This window comes from Homalodisca vitripennis, chromosome 3 (genome assembly GCF_021130785.1).
Source record: "Homalodisca vitripennis isolate AUS2020 chromosome 3, UT_GWSS_2.1, whole genome shotgun sequence".
Taxonomy (NCBI): domain Eukaryota; kingdom Metazoa; phylum Arthropoda; class Insecta; order Hemiptera; family Cicadellidae; genus Homalodisca; species Homalodisca vitripennis.
In genome coordinates this window covers 14,736,152-14,758,490 of record NC_060209.1, presented here as the reverse complement: position 1 = coordinate 14,758,490, position 22,339 = coordinate 14,736,152, and the positions used below count along the sequence as shown (strand labels likewise).

The window sequence follows — 22,339 nt, the reverse complement described above, 5'->3', positions numbered from 1 at the left end:
AAGCATCATTTTTGGTTGGACAGCTGTCACAATTTCAGTTCCATCCATTGTGTATTAAAATGAACAACTTTTGTTTGTTCATAATGATGGAGAAAAGTGAGTTTTGAGCGGTGATAAAACAGTGGATATGGGTGGGGGGGCAGAATAAAAATTCTATTTTGATAATAATTGTAGCTTACTGGTTCTTCAATTGTCCCCCCTCCCCCCAACATAAAAAAGAGGTCCAGATTAATGTTCCCCATGACTGAACATAACTTTCTATCCCATGACCGAGTTTTCTGTACTATTGAGAAGGACATAATATGTCATAAAGTTGTTATAAGTTCTGAAGAATACATCACATGGTTGAAAATGTTACTACAGATAGGCATCTAGGGCATAATGTTATTAATAGTAACCTGGAAATGAACAACAAAGGAAAATATTTAAAAAATCTGTTTCCTGACATTTTGCTTTAAAAAACCCTTTAAAATTAAGCCAGCAACATCCACTCTAACAGTCATCCTCCAGAGTAAGCAAGACCTATCAATCCACCCTTCCACCCCAATATCTCGATAATTATGGATAGTGATGTGCCACTCCTGGACACCCATTGAGTAACCCTGATTTAAAAGACATCGGTTTATACCGAGTATAGACTCCATTGACTGGTATAAACCAGCCAGAAGCAGATCCTCCTGGGTGTCTTAGGTTCTCATATTCCAAATTCAACCAAAATCACTTTTTGAAAAAGTACTAAATGTTTTGGACATTTCTTGTTATTTACAATGTATTCTTTCACAAAAAATGTATAGGTGATTGGTTAATTAAAGCATTGATAAAACGTAAAATTTTACCTAAGCACATAAATCACAACACAGTGTGAGGTAAGGGTAGCCACAACGCTTCAGCCTTATCTGGAAATATCATCACCTTTCTTTGCCGTAATCCACTAACGGCTCCGTTGCCAAGGATTAGGATTACTGCGGGCTCAAGCTCTTTTGTGGCAACAAAAAGGTGCAAAACTCGACTTCATTAGGAGAAGTGCCGACATTAACATATGAACCCTCTCCACCCTTCCCCACCCTTGGAACTGTGGTACACTAATCATAATAGCTGATAACTTAACATTAATGCCCTTAAATAGCAAAATTATTTGGACTCGTAGCTTACAAATAGTGCACTTCCAATATTTCTATTACACTATTCATTTTTTAAAGGATTAAAAATATTGCTTTTTTTATTCAAATCATGTTTTTAGTTAATCTTTTCTAATCTTTTCTTACTGGCCTATTCCAACTGGTATAATTAGTAGCTTTAAATAAAATTAACACACTAAATAAAAACAGTACATTATTAAAGGATTACGTACAAAATTCTATAGGTAATTTGAAATTAAATTTATACAAAATATTTTCTTTATTTAATATTAACATTAAGAACAGAGAATCAATTAAAAATCATGTGGAGCATCTATATATTGGTGAATGGACAATAAATTATACAGAACCCACTACTTAAAATAATATATTTGGTCTAGCAAGGTACAAAATGGACAAATCACAGTTTAATTCATATAATTAAATTAAACATAAATAAATATCATACAAATGATTTTTCAATATATTAATCAATATAACAGATCATTATAAATATAAACATTTATTTGAGCAATATAAATGTGTTTATTTCTGTTTATTTTTTTAGTTTTTTATTTGCAACCTTTTTTATCTTAAAACTGCCAAAAAGGATTCATTTCCCATAACTAAAAATTCTACAATTAAGATACAGTACCTAACAAACAAAATATTCAGTCAGATTATGCACTTGCTGCTATAAGAAAAGACACACATTTCAAGAAATAATTTGTAATATTAAATTGCACAGAGCTAACCCCTTCTACTGTAGCTAAATTACTTCTTAAAATATATACCATATTACCTAAAATAGAATATATTGATATAAAAATATAACAGTTTAAAAATAATAATAATAAAATTAATTATAATATCATATCGTTAATGTACAAAATACGTATTTTACCATATTTTGTGATGTTTAACAGTATATTTATTACATTTATATAAACGAAGCTTTAAAATATCACGTAAATATATGTTAATAATCACTCACATTTACATTTTTCAAGTACTGTAATGATGTGGCTTTGAAATAGAAATTACTCTAAATATTCAGATAAATTTCATGTTTGTTTTTTGCATTGAAAGTGTAAGGTTTATGTTATATAAGTGTTCTTTCAAAACTTGCCTCTACATAACTTCAGAGTAAAATTCTTAATTTACAAAAAAAATAGTTATTTCTATTCCTAAACGTGAACATAAGTCATTACACACAAACTACTGCAGTACGTCCATTTTACATTATAGTGATTTAAATTTATTTTTCGTTATTGAAAGAGTTTTTGTTTACCGACTACTTAAACTATGCATACTGAAAGAAGTAAGATATTAAATATACATTTTTTAAAGATTTCCTGTTTAAAAACTCTATGCACATTGTGAAAAGAAAGTGTGTGCTTGCCTTCACATGAACTTCCCGTGTTCCCAGAAATGGGTGCAGTCTCTTATATTTTCGAAACAACTTTCGTACAAACTTCCAATTGTTATTTGAATAGTTTCATTAAAGATAACGTTCTTAATATTTCAATAATATTAAAATTGTTATTTGTTTAATTACTTATAAATTAATTGTGCAAATTTTAAATAGAAACTGAAGTCTCAATTTTAAAATCAATTTAACACAAGTTTTCATAAATACAAATATACAATAATAAACCTTGTAACACTTTTTATAGAATTTATTTGTAAAATGTACATTTCAAACGTAACGAAATCATCATCAGGTAATTGTAGATTAAGGTAAATGAAGTAAATAAACGATTGAAACCAAGTTGATAATAGTTAAAAACATATGACAATTTGGTTTCAATTATTTATTTACTTCATTTACCTTAACCTACAAGTACCTGATGATGTATTCGTTGAACTCGAAATGTACATTGTACAAATAAATTCTATAAAAAGTGTTAATAGGTTTATTATTGTATATTTATATTAAACACTTTTTGAAACTACATTTCTAATAAAGTTTTCATATCTGAACGAACATATTTGAGCCTCATTTTAGAAATTAATTACTGGATACGTATTTTTAATTACATCCTGAAATATTCAATAAATTATATTTCCAATTAGAGCAAAGCAAACTATAAATGCTTATAATTTACACACAGCATATGAAAATAAGCAAAATATGCAAATTATTGTAGTAACTGTACTATTCAAGGTAACTAAAACAAAGTTCAACTAAGATACAGAGCCCTCCCAGGGTAGAACAGATTAAACATTGTTATATGTTTATATACATTTATAACAAAACCGTTAAGACAAGGTCGTGACAACTCTTAGGAAAAAATCGAACCCAGATTAGCAAGTTATCTTAGTTCACTAAGTTTGGTGATTCTGATTATGTAACAAACTAGTTATTTTTAACAAAACTTGAAGTAAAAAGAATACAAAACAATTCAATATAGTACTATACAGTCAATATACTAAAGATACGGAAAATACAATTAACACAGTCAATCAGATAAATTTGAAATATTTTTTGTTAATGCATAATCAATCTAAAACAAAATAGCTACTAAACTCTTTTCCTGCAACTACCAATTTTTGTACAATAGCATAACTAATTTAATCACTCCAAGCAAATCAAGCTACTGCAAAACAGGTACTTCTTAGTTTTTTTTACATTCTGCCACGCGGATCTATGTCTGACAAGTCAAAGTATCTAAAAATTATTAATGATACTTATGTCAAATTTCTTCACCCAAATTAATGCTTAGCATTTGTACTGTCTCCACTTGTATACACATAAACACTTAAAAAGTAATTCTCTGTATTCCTATTGATTTACAAAAATCTAGCTAAATTCGTTAATAAACTATCTAAGGCCTGTAAAATAACCTACCTATATTATATTTCGGAATCCCTGGTTAGCTTTATTAAAGTTTTGGTGTGTAAGATCACGTAATGAACACAATCTTCAAACTGCAAAGAAGACAAATCACTGGAAAGAAACGCATGTTTAACAATTAAAAATGGGTAAAACTAATTATAAAAATTTTAAATTAGTTTAAATCCTATAAGTACATATATGAGTTGGCTGATAAAACAATGAGGGTTGCAAGAGTGTCATCATGGGTGGGGGGAAGGAGGGGGCAGGGAGGGGCAGTTGCCCCTCCCTGGAGATTCCAAAAAAGTTACAAAATGTAAAGCAACCAAAGTCCTAAGTCTTTGACTTGACTGGTCTTTGAAGTTTGATTGAGAAGTTCACAAAAAACCCTAGAAAATAATGTTTTAATTAACCGAATCAAAAAAGAATCTGTCGAACATTATCATACTTGTCTCATTCCCCATATCAGCTTGCCCCCACCATACCAACCCCCGCCAAAGTAAGGCATTTTACATTGTTCTTAGCTAGAAACTTAAAAGTTTCTTTTCCACGCTTCAAGCTGGGTTATTATGGCTACAAAGAATCAAGTAAGAATTTATCGCCTTTGGAAATAAAACCAATTATCAAACATATCTGTTGAAATAGATATTCCACGGTTTTAAGTGCGGGATGTAAGAGTGTTTCTTTGGGTAGAAACGTAAATAGGCTCATCTCTGTACTCTAATGCTACTGCACTGTAATGACTTACATAAAAACTGAACTACAGTACTATGTCCAAGCCATTGTTTCTTTAATCTTATTATCAACATTATCTAATCTCCTAAAATAAAATCAGCTGTAGAGGGTAGGTGTGAAAGTAAAAGTACATGTGTTATGTTAAGACTGATTCTGTGTGGTAATGAAAGAATATACAATGTTTTCCCTTTTAAATACGTTCTTACCAAATATTCTTATTGGTCATTGATAAACAGAACATATTTTTCAAAGATAAAGCACAGGTATAAAACTAGAGATAGGGTACTTGAAACAAACTCGGTGACAATACATTAAAAGAATGCTATTGAATGATAGTAGACAGTAATGTTATTCTAATTTTTTTTAATCAAATGTATTTCTCGTTAACTATTTTTACGGTTATGGATATCTGAGGGTTTAATTGTGCATTTGAATGTATTATGAATAACACATAATATATTAGTACTTGTATTAAGAATATACGATAAGAAAATCTATAAGTAAAACACATTCTTGTTTGCAAGTTAATTCAGTTGTTCGATAATTTAATTTTAATTTTTTTTAATCACTATGACTTTTATTCTGGATACATCAGTGACATTAATCAGTTTCTATTTTTGGATCAGGCATATTTATTCAATAATATCTGAACTTGAAATTCTGACAGTATATGGCTTACACATATATCAATCATTTATGTAAAACAATTTTTTTGATTCTATACTAAAAACAAATAAACATACATATAATACTCGTTTCAATAGACATATCAATCAGCACAATCTCGAATTTTACAAAAAGAAAACATATTACAGAGATGTGAGATATTTACATTATTTACTAAAAACATTTATAATGGAAACAGATCTGTTAAAATTTTAAAAAGTGGAGTATTATTTAACTAATTTGTCTCTATATATTCTTTTGAGGAATATTTCAATACCAAAAACCGATTAATTCATTTAAAGAAGAATTGAAGATAAATTGATAAGATGTAAGTTTTAACATTAGTATTTAGTTTTATTGTAGTAACGCTATTCTTTGCACCTTGTACATACGAGGGGGTACCCAAAAAAAACCGGAATTATTTTATAAAAATTATATATTATCAAATTTTTTACAATACGACCTTATCTCCTTCAAAATAATCTCCATTACAACTAATACACTTGTCCCAACGGTATTTCCATTGATCAAAACATTTTTTGTAGTCATCTTTAGAAATGGCTGCAAGCTCAAGCTTCGTTTTTTTCTTAACCTCTTCAACGCTGTAAAATCGTTGACCTTTCAAGCCTCTTTTCATGTGTGGAAATAAAAAAAAGTCGCATGGAGCGAGGTCAGGCGAGTAAGATGCGTGGGGCAGCGGAACCATGCCGTTTTTGGCTAAAAACTGCCTAACTGAGATGGCTGTGTGTGCCGGTGCGTTGTCGTGGTGGAAGAACTAGTCTCCAGTCTGCCACAAATCGGGTCTTTTCTGGCGAACACTGTTGCGCAATCTTCTTAAAATCTCCAAATAAAATGTTTGGTTGACAGTCTGACCTGGAGGAACAAACTCAGAATGAACAATGCCTTTAGCATCAAAAAAGCAAATCAACATGGTTTTGATGTTTGATTTAACTTGCCGACATTTTTTTGGACGAGGTGAAGATGGCGACTTCCATTGGCTTGACTGTTGCTTCGTTTCTGGGTCATAACCATAGCACCAAGACTCATCACCAGTAATTACCTTTTCCAGAAAATCGGGATCATTTTCGAGATGTTCTTTCAGAAGGTGGCAAGTTTCAACTCGATGTGCCTTTTGATGAACAGTCAGAAGTCGAGGAACAAATTTGGCAGCAACCCTTTTCAGTCCTAAATCTCCTGTTAAAATTCGCTGAACCGAGCTCCAAGTTAACCCACTACTCTCTGATAGTTCCTCAATTGTCTGTCGACGGTCGGTGAGCACAAGTTCACGAATTTTCTCAACATTTTCGTCCATTCGAGAGGTTGATGGACGTCCAGAACGAGGTTTGTCTTCAATCGACATGTCGCCATTTTTAAATCGAGCGAACCACTCGAAGACCTGAGTTTTCCCCATAGCATCATCTTTGTAAGCTGTATTCAACATTAAAATAGTTTCTGCAGCATTTTTACCAAGTAAAAAACAAAATTTCACAGCTGCACGTTGTTCACTTAAACTTGCCATGACAAAAAACGAAACAAGAACAAAACAGGGTTAGCGAAAACGAAAACAGTCACTACAAACGAACAGAATGCACTAGGACAACGTAACTGGGGTCACTGAGCTCGCAATGGGTTGCGCGACACACGCCTAGCGGCAGGAATGTGTACTACACGCTGCCGGCTGCCAGCAATACAATTCCGGTTACTTTTGGGTACCCCCTCGTATTATGGAATAAAGAGGTTTGACTATTGACTATTGACTATTATAGGAAAAATCATGCAATTGAATGAACATAAACTACCTGAAAGACTCGGTTGTAAGAAAATCACAGTCACTGTTATGGCTACTCCTGCACACTGCTGCGTCTGCTAGAGGCATCGTCGAGTACAGGCACAAACCCCTGCGTGCGTGGTGCCAACCTCTGCAGGAACAGAGCTAATCTGTCGGACGAAACAGTCTGTGTAAGACCTACTGAGATCTCATACATATTTCAGAGAATTATCTTAGGAATAATAAACTGATACAACATAAAATCAAAGGACCAACAGAACATAACATAGCAAAATCGGCTAATCTAGATTTGTAAAATATCTTTATATATATATATATATACATTTCCTGTCTGCGTGTGAATGTCACTGAACTCCTCCTAAACGACTGGACCGATTTTGACGAAATTTTGTGTGTGTGTGTTGAAGGGGATTTGAGAATGGTTTAGATTCACAATTTGGTCCACTGGAAAATGTTTTTTTTATTAATTTTTTTATTTCCAAGTAGTTGTTGATTTTGGGATGATTTACATTGTATGCGCCAGACTGCGCTATGACACATAATGCAGAGTGAACTGATACTTAACAGCTGTTATACTTTCCGCTGAAATTCATCAGAGGCAGAAACATTTAAATTAAAAAAAATATTAAATTATTGTAAAGTACTTGATCAGTAGTGTAATGGTGATTACAAAGACGAAGTTATTACCTAATTTTAAATTTAGATTAAAGATTTTTCAACAGAAAATTGTGTGTGAAGCCACGGGCAACTGCTAGTAAAACTATAAATATTGAACATCTGCTTCTAAGCTAGAAAAATAATCAGTTTTGTTATTTTTTTAACTAAGCAACAGAAAAAAGAACTTGAAAAAATTGTATCACAACTTTTACGACTAACAATTGATGGTAATTTACCTTGGGCAGTTTCAAGTCTCTTGTAGCTTTGTATCAAGTTACAGCACGGCAGAAGAACTGCCCTTTGATCTATTGATCCCCTTGGACTAAGTTTCAAAACTCTACAACCTTTCTGTCGAGAGTTATCATAGAGACAGGCAGACAGATGGTCAGACTGCTCTTCAACCCTTTGACTCCCAAAACCAATAGGGTCTGTTTTGTTCCAAGAGAAACCTCTGTATCCAACTAACCAGTAGAGCTACAAAAACGGGAGTTACACTAAAACGGAGCTCGTTTATTTCAGCATTTAGAAATATAAAACAAATTACTTTCAAATAACAATTTCCAATTTTTATGGGGATAACTAGTTGTTTCCCACGGCTTTGCACGCTTTTCATAAGCTTTGCCCGTGTATGTGAATTTCTGGTTTAATTGAATTATATTTACAACGCAGATATAGAGTTTGCCTTGTTGCCACGATCAAGAAAATCTGTTTATGTTTATAGCCATTGTGCACGTACATGTATTTTATTATAAAGTGGTCTAACACTCAAACTTTAAGTTCAATCAGAAATGTATCTTAAAGACATAACAACATAATACACAGTGCATACATAATAACTTAGCACCTTCAAATAGTGTTTGGCTACGTAATATACGTAACTGTCTCGTAATTGCAGTTTATAGTGTGCAGGCGCTTTGAAACCTTTTATCTTTTGCAGCACCGCTTGGTGGTGAGTTACATCAATGGGCATAGCTTATAAACCTTCTCTGTGGAAAAATATATACATACAAATTTTCATAATGTTCTGTCTAATATTTTGCGATTCCACAAAGGACAAACACACAAACATTCATTTTTGTATATATAGATAACAAAAAGGGGTAGTGGTTTCTGGTGCTTTTCAACCCAAACTGCAACTTTTAAATGCCCGTGACCACAATAAATAAGTACAATCCCAAATGCCAAATGTCTGCTTACCCAATAAGTGTGACACTGATGCAGCAAAGGCCTGTGGACAACCAGAAGATGGCATTAGGCAGGGTGTCCAAGGTGGCTTTGTAGACAAATGTGTACAGTGGGGAGGCAGTGAGGGGAGCAATGGCCTCCAGAAACGAGGAGAAAGCAAATATCTTCCCTGCAAACAAACAATCAGACAACTGTTAAAGCATCAGTGATTAATCATATCGTGCAGTCACTTGTATTGTCAGTGTTTTCCTACTGCTACCCTGCATACAGATATAGTATCTCAGGGAGATATGCTTGTAGAATTCAAAAAGTATAAAGTTAGGTTCATGTTTTGTGTAAATCGGCAGGAACATGTATGGGTGGATTATTGAGCACAGTGATCAAATCAAATCAGTTTTATTGCAGCGACAACAGTACATTGTATAGCAAACGTCACAGATTTTAATCTAAAATTTCTTACATTCATACCACAAAATTCTCATTTACACATACAATTTTACAATTATGCACCTTTCATCCTTTGCGAATATAACCCACTTTAAACAGCAGAATCAGCTGTGTAATTGGGCGGTCTCCCACTTAAATGCTAAAAGCTCCCCTGCATTATAAAATGCTTTTGACACCAAAAGATGTTTAAGGCGCATTTTGAATGCCTTGGGCGTTAGGGAATTTTTATTGAATTTGGCAGTCTGTTAATAAAATTAACATCTGCCTGCGAGGGCCACAAGGGTTGCCTACATCGCACAAAGCAAAATTTAAAACATTGGATTTTGAGGTGTTTGTTGTGAAATTAAGTCTTTGGAAGTATTGTACACAGTTATTAATGTCAACAAGGCCTGTTGTTCCAACACTTCTCTTGATATTGCATTAAAACAAAGAGTCGTATCATCAACATATTGCACTAGTCCTCCATGCAGATGCAGTGATGATCCTAAGTCGTTGACATAAAGCAGGAAAAGCACAGGACTAAGAATGGATCCCTGGGGAACACCGTAACTCAGTTCTATTGCTTGTGACGATTCATTTGATATTTGGGCAACTTGGGATCTATGATTCAGAAATGAGCTAAGCCATTTAAGAGGCATACCTTGGATGCCATGGGACCCAAGTCTGTCGAGCAGTATGCTATATGGTCATCGCAGTCAAATGCTTTGGACAAGTCTAAGAACACACTCACTGTGTGGTTCTGACATTCTATTCCCTCTACAATCATATTGACAAGACTCACTACTGCGTCTGTCGTTGATTCGCCCTTTCGGAATCCAAATTATTCATTTTAGAGCTTACTGTATTTGTCCAAAAAGTGAAACATTCTTATGAGAAAAACCTTTTCAAAAATGTTGCTCAATACTGGCAAAATTGAGACAGACCGATAGTTATTGATTGAAAATTGATCGTCTTTTATGATAAGAGTGATAACAGTGAAGCCACAAGCAATGTACATATAGAACCCTGACAAGGCTATAGCTAGAATCACAGATTGACAATACCCCACACTTACCTAATTCATCACCAGGGACAAGCTTGTACAGCTGGGAGCGAGAGAGTGGATTGAGTACAGTAATAACAGTGAAGCCACAAGCAATGTACATGTAGAACCCTGACAAGGTTATAGCTAGAATCATGGATTTGACAATTTACCCCACACACTTACCTAATTCGTCACCAGGGACAAGCTTGGACAGCTGGGAGCGAGAGAGTGGATTGATGAGCACAGTAATAACAGTGAAGCCACAAGCAATGTACATGTAGTACCCTGACGATGCCATAGCCAGTATCACGGATTTGATAACACCACACACAGTCCCGGCGAAGATCAGAGGTAGGTCAGGCCACTTCAGAACAGCAACAAAGAACCAGGTGCTACAAGCTGATGCTCCTGGAATCAATCCTATCGTTTGTAACATTTTCACATTATAATGTATGGATACTTTTCTTACTCATGACTTACTGTACCAAAATCTAAATTGCCTGTTTCCTTGTGACGTTTTTCTACAAAGAGTAGTTTGCCTAAATTAATTTTTGTGTGTGTGTATGTGATTAAAAGTTACAGTAACCTATGTTAACCCTCCGACTGATGACCGACACTGCTGAGATGATTATCAATACCGCTTGTGAACTTTGTGATTAAGACGGCACAGCCGTCGGTCAACTTTCCGCTATTGTTACGAGAAAATCTTTTTATTTATAAAGATATAATTCCACCAGTTGAATCCTCTACTCATAAATACCAATTCATTTCATATAGTTTATATTGCTAATATTACTCGCCAGCTGATATCGATTCAAATGCCAAACGGCAAACAGCTGACAAACTATGCAGCTGGAGACGCGCTGCACAGCCTTGACATTCTTTGTTGCTAGGTTATTATTCAGGCTAATTGTTTATAATTGATTAAAATGGGTGATCCTCGTTGTTCAAATTATATACATGAACTTTTGGATGATGAAAATATTAGTTCTGATGATATCAGCAAATAAAGTGCATGATGATATTTCTTTGTCGGATTTGTTGTCAGGTAGTTTGGATGATTATAAACCAGTGGAATGTGAGTTGGGTTGTGAAAATTGATAGTGACAGTGAAAACAATTCATAACTGTCTGATATTCCTCTTACCCAATGAATTCATCAAACACCAATATGGATGTGTACTGCCAAAAAAAGTAGTAAATACTTTACATTTTTATCAAAAAAACTTTTTGGTTGTTGTAAATAAGTGTCTATAATATGTTGTAATATTTTTGTTCACTAGAAAACTGTGTACATTTTGTACATTTAGAGTATCTTACCGTCTCAAGTCATGTGAAAGTTACATGAAGTGAAACTTAGAAAACATAAAATTTACAATACACATTTTTCAATTTAAGTCTAAATAAAAAAGAATACTCTAGTAAGTGCATATTTGTATTATTTTAAATTTTTCACTGGTGTCTAACAAAAAAATTGATGTATAACACTTATTGCTTATTATAAAATATCTGAAAAATATGCTGTCCAAAGACAAAAACAAGTGTATCATTTTGGGAGTTTCTTATTGTCAGTCGGAGGGTTAATAAAGATAAAACCCAGACTCTAGAACTTTGTTTAAAACCTTCTACCCAATAGAACGTTTACTATGTTAAATTGTAAGGAGTCATTCTTCAGAGTAACATCAAATGGGATAGGCACATTGAAATGTTATGCAATAAAGTGTCTATGGGTATTTTTATATTTTGTATTTTGGCAGAGTATAATATCTTTCAAAACATTCTACAGTTTGAAGACCACAATTTTTTCAGCAAATTTTCCAGTAGTACACAAACTTTTTTCTACAACTTGTATATCAGACGGCATCCGACATTATAATGACTTATGTTTTCATTTGCTGGATTTTTTTGTTTTTATTGTCAAAGGCAGATGCCTAACCTATTTTTAGGCACGTTCACGTCAGTAACTCAATAATGTTGGCAAATACTGGATAAGTGTTTTCTTTCTGATTTCAAAGTTACTGCTGAGTTAGAGAATGACATTCATTCTAGTATTTATGAAAATATAAAAAGTGATGGTGATTACGTTCCTCCCACACTGGAAAACGTATCAGACAGTGACAGTGATGATATCCTAGGTCTAGAGCCAAGAGCAAAAATTGGTGGTGATGATGGATTTGACAATAATTGGTCTGTTTATGAATGACCTGATTTTCCTAATTTTCAATACACATTGTTAGGAACTTTAACGCAGTTATTAACAATGAGTGAGAAAGATTCCCCTACGATCAAATCCTGTGCAATCGCGGCACCAATCGGAAACATCGCAGACTGGCTGAAAATGAAGTAAAAGTGATGTCACTACAATGTCGGTTGCTGCCCGACATACAAGTGGATCGGTCAAATCGCAATGTCAGACTACGAATACGAGTTGTAAGGTTTAAAAGAGTGACCAAAAAAAATATTTTTTTTTAATTCTCTGAATTAATATATATTTTTTTATATTTTACTTCTGGCGTCTTTTAGAATTGTTCCCTGGCTGTACGGTCTATGTGAAACCTGCTATTAATATAATTAGTTTAAATTCACTAAAGGCCTTGTATTTTGCATAAATACCTTACATCTAATAACAGTAAACAGCATATACCTCTATGGATATTACGTTACAATATGCCAACACACAGCCATATGGACCAGAAATAACATTGTGCTAAAGTAGTTATTCTCTGTTATGCCTAACCTGCTATCAGAAGCGAGAATGATGTCAATCTTGTGTACTCCACCAAAGTCCAACCAAACTTCTTCTGCGTGAACATGTACAGTATAGACAACTCCCCTGTCATTCCAAACACAATCAGTGGATCGGCATAAAATCATGATTAGCAATTAAATCAACTGTAGGACATGTTCTATAAAAATAGTATTAATACTACTCAGAATACCTATAATCTGTACATTTAACTTAGCATTTCACACCTTTTTGAAGATAAACTTCTATAAACTTACTGATTAACCTAAAAATTGTTAAAATTATCAGTACGGTAACACTAAAATTTTTTCAAATCAACAACAATATCGTTTTTACTTTTACACTAATTTACATATTCTAGTCACATTTGCTTTAGATATTAGAAATAAAGTTGTGCTTTTATTTATTTACTAGGGCAGCCCAAAAAATAATTTGTGTTTTGCTGGTCACCGTTTTGATGTCTAAGCGTTCTATGACTTACACACCTAGGCTATCTGTGGAGTCAGACGTTTATTCTTCCTTCTGCTTTGTGTAATGTTACTGATTGAAATAAATGTACTGCAACTCAAAACCACACCAGTTGCAAAGTAGGGTCTGCATTTAATTGTTTTTATAGCCAAAGTTTGAGCCACTCTCTCATAGAGTATACTCTTTGAAACTTATGAAAAGTAGAAAGAAATTATAATATGATTGTAAAATTTGTGGTTTATAAAAATATGCCCATTATATCTTGTCACTAGTCCATATGTAACTACAATGCTTGATCTAACACGTAATTTCTCATCATGAACATTTATGGATCCATTTTTATATATAATGTATTACTGACCTCACTCCTTCACTCATTATGAAAATTACATTAACGGGAACCGTAAAACACTGTGCCACTACAGTAAATTTGTGCGCCACTTTTAGAATTACGGAAATGATATTTATCACAATGTTTCAAGTAGTAGCATGTCTTCGTTATTGCTGACCTGCGTATAACTGAACAAACATCTGTTCTAAAATGCAACTGAAGTGACACTGATTTAAATGACTGTCACTTACTTGTATTTTACTGTTTAAACAGCTGTTTTCAGTAAATGAATCCGATTTCCATGTTATTCTGATGGGAGGAAACCAAACTTAGCAGACAGCTTTGTGCTTCAGAATTGTAATAAAGAAAATTTAAAAGCACTTGCACGACAGCAGGCCGAAAAAATTTGTTTTAAACCTGAATCATTCAAATTGATTTATAAATAATGCAGGGTTTTTTTTAAAAAACCAGTTAAGCATATTATAAATATAAATAATGTCAACACACAAATAAAAGTAAGGAAATCTCACCATCAAAAAGAATGATGAAGAGGACCAGATCAACAACAATGCACATGACAATAACACTTAAATGGTTGGGTCTGTGTCTGAAACATGTAGAAAAGACGTTCTTCACATGATCGAACTTCAGCAGCTTGGTACGCTCCGACTGGAACAGATCAACAATATTTCGTTTGACAGACTTAAATCAACCACCAGGCATATAAGCCAACAATACAAGTAGGCAGAAATTGTTTATGTGATATTCTTAACCTTTTCCTAATTCCGTCATTTCAATCACCACCAAAATTTGTGTGGCTAAATTCCTTATTTAGGGAAAATTCCCCTATTGGCAACAGTCACAATAGACTGTTTAACTTAGGTTTCCAGTACACACCACAATTGTAAATGTACCATAAATCAACACAAATCAAATCTTAGAATATTAGAAATACGTATAATTATGAAGTGCAAATTAAAAAAGAGGATCTCACCTCCTGAACATAAAATTAGAATGTTTTATGTGCAAATTTAACAATACAGATTGTTGCTATATTTTCAATATGTATTTTAATTCTACCTTTAATAGTGTTACTGACCTCTATAACTGTGGTTGACTCTGGGACGCAAAAGTACGTGAAGAGGAAAGTGAGCAGCAACAAGAAGGCACTGGTGGCAAACACTATGGTGTAACCATATTGCTTGGATGTACTCTGTAGGTATGGAGTCACTAGAGATGACACCACCACACCACCCAGACAGGCTCCCTCCAACAAACCCATCCTGTACAATCGAAGCCTATATTGCTAACATAACACTTTTAATTTACATAAAATTCTTGTACTTTGATATTATATATAGGTCACTCTGTCCTTATCTGCTACTTGATAACACGATATAAGAAGGTTTAGATTAGGTAATCATAAATATGTTACTAGTAGTATCAAAGTTAAAGTTAACGCATTCGAGTCTACGCTCGAGCCAGACGCGAGCGCCATTGTTTAAACCCCCGGCCGGCGCTCGAGCATGACTCAAGCACAGCTTTGCCGATTGATATACGGAGTTGCTCGAGTGATATTCGAGTGCCGTCTGCTGCATTAGAAAGCCAGCTTTAATGGTTAGTTCAGAAAAATTCCGCTAGGCGCTACTACGTCATACCCGCTTGAGGCTTTTGTTTATCCACTGACGTGGCCTGGCGCGTCGTCAGTCTATCTACAACAACAATAATTTTTTTAGCATTTGAATTTTTTTGGCAATTAAAATAATTATTTGTAAATATGTATATAGTAAATGCCTTTAAAAACACTGAAATTACTTGTTTTATTTATTCAAAAGTTAGTTTTCAAGTAACACAAGACATGTGGGAGTTTTTATTTTTCTTCAAAAAATGTAAGTTTTGAAATTTTTTTAAAAATTAATTAGATTTTATAGGAATATAGTTTTACATATCAATTTAAAGAGGAAAGATAGAACTTTCAAGAAAATATAATATCTTATACATAATATTTAACAGTTTTCTTAAAAATAAAATCTGAAAACCAATTAATTTATGCAGACCAGGCTATAAAAACAGCAAATAGCGAGCCAGACTCCAATATGTTAATCTTTATGAACACTCACTTGATCTAAGCTAGAATTTGGGGACTATTTTGAGGAATTTTCTTTCTTCATCAGAAGTAAGGGGTTGCACTGAGGGACCTCAGAATTATCGTAACAGATCGTCCAATGTGATCTGACATCGAAAGATTTCTTGAGATAGTACAAAAATTCAAACTCAGATCATGTAACCACTTGTAAATGTTAATTTAAACTGATTTTGTTTACAATATATACATTTTTTTAGATTTAGCCATCTTTAAACTTTCGATACCATTCATGCACAACACCGTCACTCAATGTTTTCTCCATAATTATGTCACACTCTCTGACAGATTTCTGTTGTATTAATTCCTTTTTCTTACAGGAAACTAATAACACTCCTCTATTTACATTTGGCCGAAGAATCAATAGAGGCAGCCATGTTTAAGCAACTGCAGATCAGCGCAAATTGACTACTTGAACTTGGCAGTGACAAACGTTGTAGTCGACAATGCGTGATCGACGACTGCGCACACCGCGAACCTGTCACTTGTCTGGCTGTCACAGTATGGGATCAGGGGTTAAAAATAACAGCCCTCGTATGTATGTCTTAAACGGAGCAACAAGACAAACTCACCTGTGGCATTGGAAATATTTTCAATTCAAACCAGAAATGCTCATATACACCCAAAAACTGATTAAGATTTAATCCTTTACATTCTAAAATTCTTAACCATGAACACTAAACTAATATGTACTTGATGTATGCCAACTTGCATTTGAAAAATTTACAAGGCTCAATCATGTTACATCATAAGTGCTTGCACTAAGTAGGATAAAGACTTCGGTTTTGAAATTTGCATGTGAAGCAGCTATTTAAGAACAAATTCCATTAAGAGCTCAATAGTTGTGTAACTATTTTTTAATACTTTATCAAAATGACCTTAGAAGTACCAAAAAGAAATAAAATGTTGGGTAGCAGCTCATAGTAAATCTCTTACTAACCAATCTTTAGTTACTGCAATACAATAAACTATTTCTGGCTAGAGGCATGTTGGCTAAAGCACTACATGTATACCTCTGTGGGTGAACTAGGTCAAAAGAGAACTATTTATGCTTTACTATGAATGAAATGAAATTGAAAAATGCCTTTATTAGAGAGGCGGAGCTAACACACGTTAGGCTATTAACATGTTAGCTGCCACGCTGAATTTGGGTGGTTTTCTGTGATTGCCAATTTTTAAACTGTTTTAATCATTTAGTTATTATTACATATCACTGACACCTAATATACCCTAATAACATATTTATATATTCAAACAAAAAAAGGTCAGATATGGCCGGCCAATTTTATTTTGTTTTTTATTTTCCACTGAAAATGCTCCTACCCGTCAGATATGGACTGCAGGGTTAGACTGTCAAAATTCTTCTACTCTGCAAGGTTGGCACTAAACTGACGGCCCGCCCCACTACTCTGACTAACGTTCCCGCCAATTTGACGTGTTTTCTGTTTACTTTTCTGCTACTGATCATTACACAGGCAACATCATTGCAGGTTAAGTGACACGTTGACATAATGAGTAATCCATTAGATAATATAATCGCATCAATTTATATTTGGACATACCAATGTCTAGTGAACCAGATGAACATCTTATGAACAGGAGTGACAGTGAAGGGGATTTATGTGATAAAAGTAGTGAGTATATGGACGACACAGACGAAGATCCGGACTTTCATCCTAGTGACAGTGCACCTGAAAGCAGTGGTGATGAGTACAGTATTTCAATGGAGATGAGTGTGTGACAGAAAGCACAGACATAAATAAAGTAGGTGAGGGAGAAGAAGGAAATGATGAAGTAAGTCAATGGACAGTTTATGAAGGTAGGCAAAAAAATATTTCCTTTTTCAAGTTAGTGCCCAGTATATCATGCCTAACATTCAGGAATCCAGAGGATTATTATAAAATATTCCTAAATGCAGATATATTGCAATTGATGGTTGATGAGGACCAACAGAAATGCTGAAAAGGTTATATCTGAATTACGTTTGAATCTGTAGTAGCAGGTTGAGAAAATGGCGACCAACAAAATCAGTGGAAATGACTAAGTTCATTGGTATTTTAATATAGATGGGCTTTAAAATACCAAATCCTCGCATCACAGACTATTGGTCAAAAAAATATATTGTACAAAACTACGTTACCAACAAAGTAATGAGTCGAAACCGCTTTCAACTACTCCTCAGGTTCTGGCATTTTAATAACAACGACTACATTGCACGTGATTGCTAAGGTTTTGCCATTATTACAAGGATCAATGATCTCTTTGCTAGCTGTAAGATTGCAGAATAAGGAACTAGTTGCTGATGAAAGTATGATACCATTTAGAGGTAGGCTATTGTTCAGGCAACATTGCCTAATAAAATCTACAAGTATGGGATAAAAAATGTTCAAAACTCTGTGACAAGCATGGGTACACTTTTTTTAAAACCAAGCTTTATATGGGAAAATGGCACCAGTGTAAATGATAATGAGCTCATGGCAACTTCTGTTGTCATGGAGGTAATGGAAAAAACCACCTGTACAAGGGCCACGTGTGCTGTATGTAGACAATTATTATATCTCATTTGAGTTGACAAATGCCCTATTATTAAAAGACACGCATCTTGTTGGAACTCTTCGAGCATCAAGGAAAGGCCTCCTACCAGTTGAGGTTATGAAGTTGCAGCCTCTCCAGAAGGGAGAAAGAAATGACATCCCTTGAAAACCCAACTGGCATTAGTAGTTTCCAGATGGAAAGATAAATGAGACGTACGCATGCTTTTCTACTCTGCATGGTGTTGATTTTATTGATACAGGTAAAAAGGACAAACAACATAGGCCTATTCTGAAACCACACGTTGTAGATGATTACAACATTGCTAAGATGGGGATAGATATATCCGACCAAATGTCTTCGTACAATACTGCTGTACGAAAATCCATGAGGGTGGTACCATAAGGTGGCCGAGGAGCTTTCTACTCGGTACAGCAATGGTTAACTCCTGGTTAGGATTTACAGACAAAGTCAAGACAAGACCAACAGCTAGTGGACAACTTAAAAAGTAACAGTATTTCTATAACTGCTTTCAAGGAGAAGGTAGCAATTGCCTTGATGGTTCTAAAAGATGATGAAGTTGTTCCACCTGTAAGGGTTGTGGGACATCATTACTTGACCGTCTCAGAAACCTTTGTCGGCAAGGGAAAAAAACCAGACACAGTGAGGAAAAATTGTAAAATATGTTACAAGAAAACAGTTAACAGAGTTTAGGCACAAGGGGCAAAGAGAACTTAAAAAAAGTGAATACTTTCTGTGACCGATATGAGGACAAACCATACTTGTGTAAAATCTGTTTCAAAGGAAATGAAGTAACTGACTTTTCTGTTGAAAGCACATGGCTATAAAATAACGTTATTGTTCGTTCATTTTAATAAATGTAATAATAAGTAAATTTAGCTAAGTACTATTTGGATTTACTTGTAAAACAAAATTTAAAACTTCATAATAATCAATTTTACCCACAATTTTTATTACTACTTAGGATACAGGTTATGGTACGTATAGATTTATTTATTGCTTATTTCTTATAAAAACAATTTAATTTTATAATACCAGATGTATAGTTCCACATAAACAGATTTCTGTAATATTTGTAATACACATTGAGCGTAAAAAATAATTGCCGGCTATATCTGGTCGGCAGAAAAATACGCAAACATTGTTGAATTTCAAGCCAGCACTGTTGTATATTCACAAAGCACTAAAATAAAACATCATAGTTCTCTGTATAGCCTATCCCTAACAGACCGCTGTCAGTTTTGGGACCAATAGATCGCAGCTGTAGTCAGTTCTAGTCTGTCAAACATAACCTTACATTCCACCACTGTTGGCCAGATACGGTCGGCACGGTTCTGTTACTACCATCATTGTGCCGGCCAAATCTAGTTGGCGGGGCAGCTAACGTGTTAAGCCCTCTCTACCACTCAACCTCATATTGTATACAGCAAATTTACAATAGTTTAATACAATTGTGGTAAATTATTAAAGTTTTCTTTGAATAGAAAAAACAAAAATGCTTAACCTACACAAAATTAAATGATCTTAAAATAAAAATCTATATATTTAAATAAATACTTAAAGTACAAAAGAAAACTTTATACATTTTATGATAAATACCAGATAATTCAAAATCAATAGCAAGAAACATTCAATCACTCCAACACACCGACTGACCACATGACCGCAAAAAAGCAGCACCACCCGTCACCCCCACAGCCCCCTCCCCCCAGCAGCAAGCCCCTAACCCTCGCCCCGAAACGAGCACGGTCATCAACACATCTGATATCATTGGAGAGAGCTTTCCAAAGGTAACAAGGCTGAACAGTAAAGGACCTATTAAAAATTGATGAACAATTAATTGAAATTGATAGTAATGTGGGCTCCCCTTCTTGTAGGTAGTTCACTAATATCAGAGATAAAGTTGAAATGATCTGACAGGTAAACAGGATATTTGGTTTTGATAATTAAATGTAAAATAGGAAGAATGTGGAATAGTTGATGAAATTTCATGAGTGACAATTGCTGAAAATATTGTGTAACGTGCTCATGACGTCTGAGATTAAAAATAAATCTTATACAGTAGTTCTGAGCACATTGGAGTCTGTCCAATTGCTCTACGTTCATGTCATTCATCACAACATCACAGTAGTCAAAGTGCGGTAGTAAAAGAGTCTTTTTGAGCACCATCTTAACATCGAATGTAAATACTTATCAATTCATTTAATACACGACTCACCGGAAGGCTCTTTTCTTGGTCTCGGTGGTGTCACTGATGTAGCAGTAGAGGGCAAGGAAGAATGTGACGTAGCCCCCGGCGAAGGCGACAGGTATGGAAGTCAAGAGGAAGTAGAGGGGGTGTAGTTGCGGTATCAACGACAGTACACACCACACTATGGCTGAACACGTGTAACCTGAAAGTGTATATTGTACAGAACCATAAAGAACCTCTTCACATGTATAAAGTATAAGATGAACTTCTTTATATTCCCTGTAATGGAATAGGATACAATATATTTACTGTGTTAACAATGTATTCCATTGCAATAGCCATTATTAATAACACTTTTTGACGGTATTCATCTTAAAAACTAAAATAATCCACTCAAATTTCCATACAATTACATGCAGGCACACATTCATACATACAAACATTCATGGGATCATGTTTTAGGATTGAAACACTGCCAAGAATATCAATTTCGGAGTGTGCTTTATGAACTCACCAACCGAGTGCAAGGCACCACGTAATTTTATAATTGATGTATAACGAGTGTGCTAGATAAACTCGCTGACTGAGTAAAGAGTGCAAGGCACCAGATAATGTTGTAATTGAGGTATAACAAGTGTGCTTCATGAACTCGCAGACTGAGTAAAGAGTGCAAGGCACCATGTAATGTTGTAATTGAGGTATAACGAGTGTGCTCCATGAACTCGCCGACTGAGTAAAGAGTGTAAGGCACCAGGTAATGTTGTAACTGAGGTATAACAAGTGTGCTTCATGAACTCGCAGACTGAGTAAAGAGTGCAAGGCACCATGTAATGTTGTAATTGAGGTATAACAAGTGTGCTCCATGAACTCGCCGACTGAGTAAAGAGTGCAAGGCACCAGATAATGTTGTAATTGAGGTATAACGGTTGTGCTCCATGAACTCGCCGACTGAGTAAAGAGTGCAAGGCACCAGGTAATGTTGTAATTGAGGTATAACGGTTGTGCTTCATGAACTCGCAGACTGAGTAAAGAGTGCAAGGCACCAGGTAATGTTGTAATTGAGGTATAACGAGTGTGCTTCATGAAGTCGCAGACTGAGTAAAGAGTGCAAGGCACCAGGTAATTTTATAATTGATGTATAACGAGTGTGCTAGATAAACTCGCTGACTGAGTAAAGAGTGCAAGGCACCAGGTAATGTTGTAATTGAGGTATAACTAGTGTGCTCCATGAACTCGCCGACTAAATAAAGAGTGCAAGGCACCAGGTAATGTTGTAATTGAGGTATAACGAGTGTGCTCCATGAACTCGCCAACTGAGTAAAGAGTGCAAGGCACCAGGTAATGTCGTAATTGAGGTATAACCCTTTTTGGATCAGTTTCTAAATTTTACGTTTCAGGGAGACTGTCTTAGAGGGTTTGATGCTAACCTCAGAAGGGAGGAGGCGTTTAAA

At 34.6% G+C, this 22,339-nt stretch overlaps 1 protein-coding gene across 1 annotated transcript in view; it reads right to left on the bottom strand.

Annotated features, from left to right (window-relative positions):
• Nucleotides 1-1,489: 1,489 nt before the first annotated feature.
• The window catches only part of LOC124356615 (proton-coupled folate transporter-like), a 32,201-nt gene continuing 11,351 nt past the window's right edge, over nt 1,490-22,339 (bottom strand). Inside the window, exons 4-11 of the mRNA XM_046807719.1 lie at nt 20,916-21,090; nt 15,101-15,284; nt 14,532-14,670; nt 13,194-13,289; nt 10,641-10,865; nt 8,999-9,155; nt 7,155-7,293; nt 1,490-4,068 (exon numbers count right to left, since the gene is read on the bottom strand). Of these exons, the coding sequence (XP_046663675.1) occupies nt 7,197-7,293; nt 8,999-9,155; nt 10,641-10,865; nt 13,194-13,289; nt 14,532-14,670; nt 15,101-15,284; nt 20,916-21,090 (1,073 nt within the window). The 3' untranslated portion in view covers nt 1,490-4,068; nt 7,155-7,196. The remainder of the gene's footprint in view (nt 4,069-7,154; nt 7,294-8,998; nt 9,156-10,640; nt 10,866-13,193; nt 13,290-14,531; nt 14,671-15,100; nt 15,285-20,915; nt 21,091-22,339) is intronic.